The 10718-nt window shown below is 33.1% G+C and overlaps 1 protein-coding gene across 1 annotated transcript; it reads right to left on the bottom strand.

Moving 5' to 3' along the window:
- Positions 1-1755: 1755 nt before the first annotated feature.
- Positions 1756-3215, bottom strand: LOC132751713 (uncharacterized). Its single transcript, XM_060741925.1, has 2 exons — positions 2874-3215; positions 1756-2153 (listed from the first exon to the last, which is right to left on the bottom strand). Exons 1-2 carry the CDS (start codon positions 3187-3189, stop codon positions 1756-1758), a joined length of 714 nt encoding a protein of 237 aa, XP_060597908.1. The 5' UTR covers positions 3190-3215.
- Between the last annotated feature and the right edge of the window lie 7503 nt (positions 3216-10718).

The following is a 10718-nucleotide window of genomic DNA, read 5'->3' on the forward strand; positions in this document are numbered from 1 at the left end:
GACAATTAACATCTTCATTTAAATTTGAACCGATTTTAACTCTACTATCAAAATTTTCGATTGTAATAAAAATGGAAGCGTAAACCATGTGTCAATTTTGACATATTCCGCGAAAATAACGTAACCGGATATAGAATTTATTGCATGTCGGGACTAGTATTGGTTAGTTTAACCAGTGGTTAATTTTAACCATTTTGGTTAGTTAACCTTTTGGTTATCTCGGTTTATACAAGTGACTAACCAAATTGGTTAGTTAACCAAAGTTGGTTAAATTTAACCCACGGTTAGCGTTTAACCCAGGGTTAATTTAACCAACGTTTATACAATTGGGTGCAGGAATACAATTTTCATTATCTACAAAAGAACAACAAGCAAAATGAACAGATAAGTAGTGTATTGCTCCATTCATTTTAGTATGTTATTCATAGAAGATTAGAATATTCCGCCCTGAAACGAACTCTTCTTTTGTGAGTTGGTGAAGTGATAAAATAAACCGATTATGAATTTCACGTAAGATAACACAAGGGAAATAAACGCGTTTCATTAATACACAGTAAACAATATGAGTTGCATCACTTAGAGCACTTTCATTAGTTTTTTATTATTCCTATTGAATATATATGTAAACACCATCCTGTATATTTGGAAGAGTTGGCAGCATGGCCTTCGTTATGTCAAGATGGTCTTTATTTACAAAATACACATGTGCCTAGCTAACATTTAATCATATGCCTGATAAAATATGTTGTTTTTTTTTCCGTTTCATTGTTAATAAAAGAAAGCAAATGATTTGTGGGTAACGGTGCTGCTTCTCAAAACAGGTATTGGGTTCGAGACCTACTTAGGTCACGCCTGTGTTATTTTATACTTCAATGGTACTGTTGAGTTACAAAGCGGCCTTGAGAGTGAGTGGTTCAAATTGGCTTCAGGGTTTTGTCAAAATTTTACCTAAAGTAAAGCAAATGAGTCAGCTTGTCTGTTTATATAATTATTATTTGTGTTTGATGTACCGCAACGAAATAAATGGAAACTTTTTTGTAATACTCGTTCCTACATTTTTTGCTAAATTCAAAACCCACCAGAAATCATGAAATAAAAAAATAAAAAGGGTTATCTCCTTTTCATGTTGTCTCAGGTTACTCTTCATTTTAAATACACATTGGTCGCCGTACAATGACTTACTTTTGGATAAAAAATCATATCTTTGGCTAAAATTCCTTGGAAATTGCATTACTTCGTGCTTTACAATTAACCCTTTAAGGGCCTGACTGATGACATGCCCGGAATTTTAACTCGGCAGCGAGAGCTGCTTTCTATACCTTTACGGCGGATGGATCTCATTAAGCATAGAACATACACACACAGAGACATTTTCATATTGAAATGCTCTCTAAATTTTACAATAAACAGATATAAACGTGATTGTACAGTTTTCCATAGCGAAATTGTATTGCGAATTTTCTTTATTAAGAATCATTTTATTTATTACATTGATATAAAATTAAGGTCATAAGTTTATTATACGATTTATCTAAAACGAATAAACGAGTGCTGGTATTCATTTTTCTCCAAACTGAACCGAAATTGCATTATTTCTTTATTTACGTAAATGGAATGACATTTGATTTTTTTTGTCAGTGGTATACAATGCAATCAATGGAAATGATATAACATATACAAAGTGTGAAAGAAACAAAACAGCAAGAATATAAACATAAAAAACACGTTAGCGTAAAGTTCCTTTTTCAAAATGTTTTATGATTTCACCAGTACACCTGAAAATGTATTCCAGTAGTAACTTGAAGAAGTTACTAATAAACTACTGCTGGAAGAACACTTTACGTACACTTTTGAATCTTTTTTAAGTACGGCAACAGTGTCTGTAGTGTAACATGTACTCCATTTCTCATCACAGAACCATCCTTTCTTTATTTCAACACCATCCGCAACTATTGCATAATACATATTTTTCCCACCATGAACACAAAACTGTACAGAAAACGTATATGTTCCAGCTACTGGTGCTGTGAATATCCCGCTCTTGTTATCATATCCGAGACCTTCGTTCAACGTCGTCGTCTTAAACACAAGTGTTTCTCCTAGACTTGGTGTTAAATCAACAAGGTCCTTACTTCTGAATGCGACTGTGGGTCCTAGATAAATGTAATTTAAATGTTTGTATTCAATATGTAGTGACAAAGTATGTTTAAATTGAAATATACATGTATATTATTGTCCAACAATACTGACCTGGCACTTCACTAACTTTTGTTTAAGTCATTGGATAACAACTGGTATCTAACGAATATATCCATAAAATAAATTTAAAGCCTCAGTGAGATATGGGGTATTAGTATAAATGTCGAGCTATGAATATGAAGGTCTCTGGTTCGATTCATAACCAACAACACGTTATGAAAATATACATTTTTTTTTCTAATTTACGTGCGAGAATTATTTTGGACTCGTTCCACTACAACTGGTTTTAGGATATTATTTAAAGTAGTTTTTTATACAATTATATTTTATTTTATTTCATTACATGATCTTTAATAAAAGTATAGCTTCTTTACAATACATATTAATCAATCGGCAAGTCGATTTCACTGGCAATGTCAGTCGTACTGCCCATACTGCTGTCCTGTTGATGAAGTTGTTTCCTTTGATTTATCGGGATGTTTCCGTTAACTTCTTGAACTTTGAAAAAAATGAATAGTTTTAAGGGCTTTGAACTTAAATGAAAACAAAAATTTGTGCAAACAAATTTGGAAGTAAATATTATAACATCTGACATTTTGGCTGCGTGCCGGGGCATCCGTGGCATGACAACACATTTCTAGTTCTAAATAAAGTATAATTCTAAATAGTTTTACCTTTCAGTTTTTCCATTTCAGCAGCAAAGGTCCTAACACTTTTATTGGTTTCTTCGATTAAATCGTTAGTTACACGTTTCAAATTTGTCCTTTCATTATTCCAGTCGTCTCTTAACTGATTGGTTGTTTCTGCCAGCTTTCCAAGGGCGTCAAGTACTTGCTGCTGAGTTGCCGCCATATCCGCCCGCAGTTTCTCCATGGCTATTTCCTGTCGAATCATTTTGTTTAAAGTTTGTTCCTCATAGTGAAATTTAGAACATTCTGGTTCGGAAAGCACTGCAGTGATAAACAGTAAAGCAACTAAACGTTGAAACATGTTTATATTTTGCCTCTTTCGAAGAAACGAATGCGAAATTCAAATGCGGGAGACTTTATGGGATACCAGTAATGAAATAACTTGACAAAGGGTTGTTTCGAAAGTTCTTATATCTGATTTGGGTTGGTTCATTCTTTGAGGAATTAGAAACGTTAAATGTTTATTATTTATTAATTGTTAATTTAAAGGTAAAATACCATTTTCCGATTTTATCCCATGCTTTGCTATCAATTATCACAAAATTCTAGTAATTTGTAATATCTTTTCCTTTAATAACAAATTGAAAATTTTTGTTGGCCAGTAGAATAGTTTACGTTTAAAGATTATTTGTTCATCATGATTTACATATTTTGCATTGCGAGTTATATGTTACTTTTGCAGTATTCCTGCAACTTTGAAATTCTATTTATCTTGTTGAGGCAAGATTCAGATAGTCATGATAGTTTATGATGTTTGAGGTGTTTGATTCATCATTGCTTATAACAATTAATCATTATAATGACCCATTATACCATTATATTGTAATTTTGTTATACTGGACAAAGTTTATCCTTTGCAAAAGACGATTACAGTGTTCTTTGTTTTTTCTGGCATAAAATGTAAATGATTGAGTTAATGCGGTGGGCAGGGCTTGATGGTATCTAGTTATTTGCCATCTATTGTTTTCTTTGGTACAAATACATGTAGACCTGAATATGATGTTTCTCAGATGAAAATCCAGTTGTGAATGAAAAGTTTCACGTTAGTGAACATATACTTTCTCTTTGTATATCAATATATTATTAACAACCCCCCTGATGGCTGCTAAATTTTTCTGTTTTCGTGCTACTTTTCCAAATCACATCTACATAACAAAACATTACATAACGTTTATTACATTAGATAGAACCTTTTTTGTGTTCCGTTTTTTTTGTAAAAGCGTTAATGTAATCATTGTTTGAAAAAGCACGAAAGGGTGGTGCAAATAATAAATTTGACGTCAATTTTGCGTTAATCAACAACAGAAACTTTCAAAGAAACAGGCAATCAGACAGTGGTGTTTTTCGTTTTCATGCTTTAGTAGGTTAACTTTTTCATTTTTTTTCGCATGGTTAAGAAAAAGTTTCATGTCTATTGAATTATGTTGTTTGTTCATGTTAAAAAACTTTAAAGACGAAAGATTTCATATATTGGCATGGCATTCTATAACAGCAGGGTAAAAGAAATAAAGAAAAAACTTTAGGAGAGATAGAATTTGTTGAACAATTTCATTAGTTTATCAGTTGCTTATTTCAAAAACTATTAATAGTCCTGTCAATTTTCATACTTCGTTTAAGACCATGGTGTAAAATAGCAGCATAAATCAGAAGGCGTTTCATTTCCAATTGATATTTTATATTTCTCCGTCACTAAGTAAATCATGTGTACAATATATATTACTATTACAAAAATAATAACCTAAAATGTGTTTTACCTGTTATGTTTTTGTAAAATTTAATCTAAAGCATCTTAACAATGTATATATTATTATTACACATACGACAATGTAAAATGATATTATACCCCGAGACAGGGACCTTAAGATGCTTGATGTCACTTGTTGAGTGAACAAAAACAACTGAAAGCATACAAGGAGGGGAAGTAACCGTGTCTCATTTATGCACAGTTTAATGTATTGGTTACATCCCTTTATATACTTTCATCTATCTCTTAGGTGAAACCTGCCTACTGTTATAAAAAAGTTTATTTATTTTCTCGGCGTTTTAGAGTGATTAAAATGCAAAAGTCTTCCACCCGCCTACAAAACTTATCACAAATTCGATGTGGTATATGCTACAGTTACTTAGAAAAAAACACCGTACAATAGAATTTATCAACATTTTGCATGATTTTAAAACATGATAACAGAAATATTTCAAGCGAAAAAAGTTCTTGGTCACCAAGCTCGTGTTCGAGTTATCTGCTCCTGAGTTTGAAAATATTACTTATTTCATTGGCAATTAATTCACAAGCAAAACCTTACGCTATTTTCTGTATAATAAATATCTTTGTCATTTGTCTTTGTCTCTCTACCCATCCATTTCAAACACGTGTTTTACGATATTCCTGGCAAACGTGACTTATTGACAATACCACAGTACTATAATCTACTATGTCTAGAGATTTTTTTTAAAATTTCCCCAAACCAAAAGTATATTGATCTTGTAAATTAAAATATTTAATCTGTTTGCTTTATCTTATTATATTTTAGCTACCAATCTTGTTCGTAATTTAGCATTATTTAGCTAAAGATATTTTTGATAATTATATAATAAAAATTTTAACATTTTTTCTTTCTAAACAGGAATCTTAGATAAAAAAAATGAAGAAAAATGTCGCAAAATTGGCTTTTGAACCCACGACTCCCATTTCAATGTTGTAATAATTCTCAATGGCCAATTATGCCCACACGAGGCATTATCAGTGTTGAACACCCCACCACACCATGTCCCTGGACCCCTGCTACAACCCTGAAAAAAATTATTTCACTTCTAAGGCTTACTATAAGATACTTAATACAAAACCACCCAATACAATTATATAAAAAATCACCAGGTGAAAAGTTTTTTTTTCAGGCTTTTAGCAGGGATCCAGGGTCAGGCTGTTATGAGGTGTCCAACACTGATACTGCCACCTGTGATCATGCCTCAGAAATGTATCATTTTTATTCAAGGAAAACATGTTACCAAAATATACTCATTTGTCATTTTAATTTTCTTTAGTTTTCTATTGCTCTGTTGGCAATTATTAAAGTGAATACATGGTTTGCTACCTTTACGCGACACATAACTGTACGTTCAGCCTCCTTTTCTCAAATGTCAACATCCCAAATACTCCAAGTCTATTATTCAATTATTATATAAAACATGTCTGCCATTTCTGAATAATTCAAAATATTCTATTTCTTAAGCATAATGTACAGTATTCCGTTTGGACAATCGTTATTTTATATTTCGTCCTTACCCGCGATGCAGGATGGTACGATGGTGAAGACGCGATGTTACGACGACACGATGATAAAAACACAATGGTATGATGGTGAAATCGCGATGTTGCGATGGTGACAATGCGATGTTATATCGCGTTAACACCATCGTACCATTGCGCTTTCCCCATCGTACCATCATGCCATCGCGTTTTTACCATCGTGCCATTGCGTTTTCAACATCGTGCCATCACGCTTTCACCATCGTACAATCGCGTTTTCACCATCATACCATCGCGCTTTCACCATCGTCCCATCGCGTTTTCAACATCGCGCCAACCTATCATTGCCTTTCGGCCAGTATGACCAGTACATATACAGAAAGATTTCAGATTCTGATACGGCAGACAGAAAAAAACAAGACTAGAATACTAACTATTTAATTTGAGTAAATCGATTAGAATAATTAAACCTGTTATTTTCACATTTAATTTTCCATTTGTGTCGTTATTCTGTATATAGGTCAAAGACTAATTAATATATGCTTAAATACGCTTAATACATGTATGAAACTATTCTCGTATCGGATATAGCTTGAATGAGTGTTTATGTGTGGTTTCTGTACCTTAAGTTAAATATGGAGTGATACCTTAAATATTTTCTTTTAACGGTGCACGTGTATTTCGTGGGTTAGTAGGGTATATATATAGTGTGTTCGCGGTTTTTCTTCACTCGACGCTTGCATTTGGTGGTACTTAAATAACCTGTTTAAATACGAAATTATGAGTGATGAAGAAAATCGGTATTCTCAGCCACGTGGAGAATCGTCATAAAGAGCAGAAATTGTTGACGAACTGAAGAATTATTTTGATTCTAAATTCAACGACTTCTAGAGGAGCGTTCAGACAGATACAGAGTGGATTGCAGAAGCTACAAGAAAAAAGGTTAGAAAAGATTCATCTGTTACTTTAAAGGGTTTATCTAACAATAAACAGTACCAATTCAATTGTGAACTTGATGATATGCTCGACAGTATTGATAAGGCTATTTCGCTAAGAAATGCAGGCAAAGCTAATGAGTATATTTCTGAAGCAAAACATCTTATTAAAAGTAGAAATAAATTGATCAGAATTGCTGACAATTCTCCTTCCGGTTGGGCCACCATACAAGAGTATGAGAAATTGGATGTGGCTAGCGATTCTGATGACGATAAAAGAATTTGTAAAGCTGAAGACCGGGCCAAAGCTCGTATCGAAAAGGCCTAATTGTCTACTTATTCTAACCAAAGCTCTCAGTTTAATTTTCGTAGCTTTCGCCGAACACCAGAATCTAGATTGGCCATGACTGGCGGATCCTCATAGCAGCAACAACTTCCCTCAACAGTCGTTTGCTTCAAGTGTGGACAGTTGGGACACATCGCATCTGGATGTACACATGTCAGAACCGGTCCATATACAAGACCCATTTGTACTTCAACAGAGTCAAGAGCACCTGAATGTCACAAGCAGGAAGTCAAGATTAATAAACAATTAATTACAAGACTCTTCTTTTGAATATGATAAGTATTGGTTTTTTGATAATTTGCACTCTAATTTTTCACATTTTTGTCATCACGAGATATTTTGTGAATATACAGAAAGTAGTATTAAAATTTCTGATTATTCAGTTAAAGGTCGATTAAAACATGCTTTAGAATTTTGGGAAACTTCGATACAACCTAACGATGATATTCTTAATTGTTCCTCCAGTTTATTTGATACCAATGGCTTTAAACTATTTATTATATTCTAAAGCAAATGGTACATTAGTAGCCCTTTACTGGCCTTCGAGCCCTTTTTCCCGATGATTTTTGGGGAAACATCAAATCTTAAGCAATTTGTTTGTGAAATACTTTTGTTTTATTATCCAAAGGATATATATGTTCAAGGAAGAAACAAAGCAACTATTTTTTGATCTACGTACTTTACTAGCTTAGTAATTGTTGCTAGAATAGAATGTTGTTAGTTTTGACTCATATAATTTATGTTTAATGATTGGTTAAAAGGTCAATTTTTTTTTTGTGAAACGCAATGCTATAATTAAGCATAATGAAATATTTTGTTTTATTATTGTTTGTCAATTTTACAGGCATTTTAACCAGTCAGCGTTGGTTAGATGTACAAGAAATGTGTAGATTTTTGCCTTAAAACCAGGAGCTTTTCTCAGAAGTGAAAGACGCTGTGATGTCTAGCAAAGAACAAACGATACGTAATTATAAATATTCTGTTGAAAAAAATTCAAAATGGTGTACGCAATAACAGTTTTCCTTTTTGCCTGCCTCACCTGTAACGGTAGCACTGTATTTAGTGTCTTTAATACAGTTCGAGAATGAGTGTTGTGGGAAATCAAAATTAAATACAGCGTTTTATGCTATTAACTCTGCTCACAAGTTAGCTTCTTTAGAAAATCCATGTAAAGACAACTGGTTAAAATTATGTTTGGAAGGTTGTGTCAGGAAAGTATGTCGACCAGTGCAGAAAAAACAATCTGTTTCTCCTGATATTTTGAAAAGATTATAATATACTTTTGCTTCTGGGAAATTTGAGAATAGTTACCTTGTGTTTTTTGTGTTACGCTGATTTTTTACGAATAAGTGAAGCCTTAGAACTAAAACGCTCTGATGAAGATTCTTTGAAGGACCTATTATCTGTGTCATTAAATCTTCACTTATAATTGACACTGTTATTAATCAATAGCCATGTGTTTTGAAGCTATTGCATTATATTGTGACTTGAAATTATCACATCAAATTGTTGTTTGAATTTATTTCATCAAATAGTGATTTGAAATTATTACTTTATATATCAGTGATTATGTTTTAACCTAATTTGAATCATTTGTAACAGTAAAAGTTTGATTTAAGGAGATTATATTTCTTTTCATTTCTGTTTTGAATATCTTTTTATATCGAATGCTTGCTTTAATCGAAGTGTTGCCCCTCGTTGGCGGAAGTGTTGCCCCTCGTTGGGCGGAAATGTTCCCCCTCGTTGGCGAAGTGTTGCCCTTGTTGGGCGGAAGTGTTGCCCTTGTTGGGCGGAAAAGTTTGCCTCTCGTTGGGCGAAGTGTTGCCCCTCGTTGGGTGGAAAGTGTTTCCCTTCGTTGGGCGGAAGTGTTGCCCCTCGTTGGCGGAAGTGTTGCCCTCGTTGGGCGGAAGTGTGTTGCCCCTCGTGGGCGGAAGTGTTGCCCCTCGTTGGGCGGAAGTGTTGCCCCCTGTTGGGCGGAAGTGGTGCCCTGTTAGGGTTTTATATAACTGTGTTATATAGTTTTACATTTTTCGCCTGAAACTACGAAACAAGTTTTAATCTTTTTAATCTTTTAATATTTATAAAAATATTTATACTATTTATGTTTTTTTTTTGGATATATTATAAACTATCAGTTTTTGGCGAAAAGTGTAATTAGATTTTCAGAAAAGCAGATGGAACTGACTTGACCACGTCTCGCATTGAGTCTCTGGTGTACTACAGTTTATACAGGCCTAGCTAAGAGATGGAAATACTCTGAACGGAAATGTTTCTGGTATATATGTTCTGGGTAAACATCATTCTTTTACTGATAATTTGTTTAAGAGATTCAATAATTTTATTTTCCGGACGTAATACCCTCTTTTGTTTGACTCGATATGTACTACCAAATATTAAGCGTTATTCCTATGTATTTGTTGTTGTTTCTTGCTATAGTAGATTAGAGGAATAATTGATTTACTCTCGACATAAAAGAGAGTAAATGAAATTATTCTCGTATCGGGATATAGCGTGAATGAGGTGTTTATTGTATGGTTCTGTACCTTAAGTTAAATATGGAGTGATACCTTAAATATTTTCTCTTTTTTTAACAGTGCACGTGTATTTTCGTGGGTTAGTGGGGGTATATAATTATATTAGTGTTTTCGCGGTTTTTCTTCACTCGACGCTTGCATTTGGTGGTTACTTAATAACCTGTTTAAATACGCCCCACCCGACCCCATCCCTTCTTACAACAAACGTTTTTGTAATGAAGTATTTTAATACACATTCTTGCTGAATATTTAGGCTTTTTTTCATCATTCTTCACATGACACACAAAAAATCTTTTTTTTTGAAATATAACTTATTAAAGTTGCATAATTTAATGAATTTTCTTTGTTTTAATGAACATAACTTGTTATTTAATATTTTAAGATAAACAATATAATTCTGTTTGTAATATTTTGTAACCACGTTTTCAGATCTTTTCAGTTTCGTTTCAGAGTTTCGGGATACAGCAACAATGCTATATTAATCTGATGAATCCCAAATACAAGAACATAACAGATACAGATAAATACCGATTGATTCTATTGGTTTGTGATATGTACTACCAAATATTAAGCGTTATTCCTATGTATTTGTTGTTGTTTCTTGCTATAGTAGATTAGAGAATAATTGATTTACTCTCGACATAAGAGAGAGTAAGTGCATTTTTCTTTTGCTGTATTTAAGATATCAACTTGGAACTTCATATGTACAGTACACTAGGATGACAACTTTAATCTTTCAAATACTTAGATGCAAAAGATACGCAAATA

Source organism: Ruditapes philippinarum, unplaced genomic scaffold (genome assembly GCF_026571515.1).
Source record: "Ruditapes philippinarum isolate M1 unplaced genomic scaffold, ASM2657151v2 ctg5318_1_1_1_1, whole genome shotgun sequence".
NCBI classification, from domain to species: domain Eukaryota; kingdom Metazoa; phylum Mollusca; class Bivalvia; order Venerida; family Veneridae; genus Ruditapes; species Ruditapes philippinarum.

Bases quoted from the DNA above. Each gene is read 5' to 3' on its own strand.
- LOC132751713 (XM_060741925.1), bottom strand. From the start codon at position 3,189: ATGTTTCAACGTTTAGTTGCTTTACTGTTTATCACTGCAGTGCTTTCC. The intron at 2,154-2,873 runs GTAAAACTATTT...ACATTTATCTAG, and splicing joins TGAAATGGAAAAACTGAAAG to GACCCACAGTCGCATTCAGA.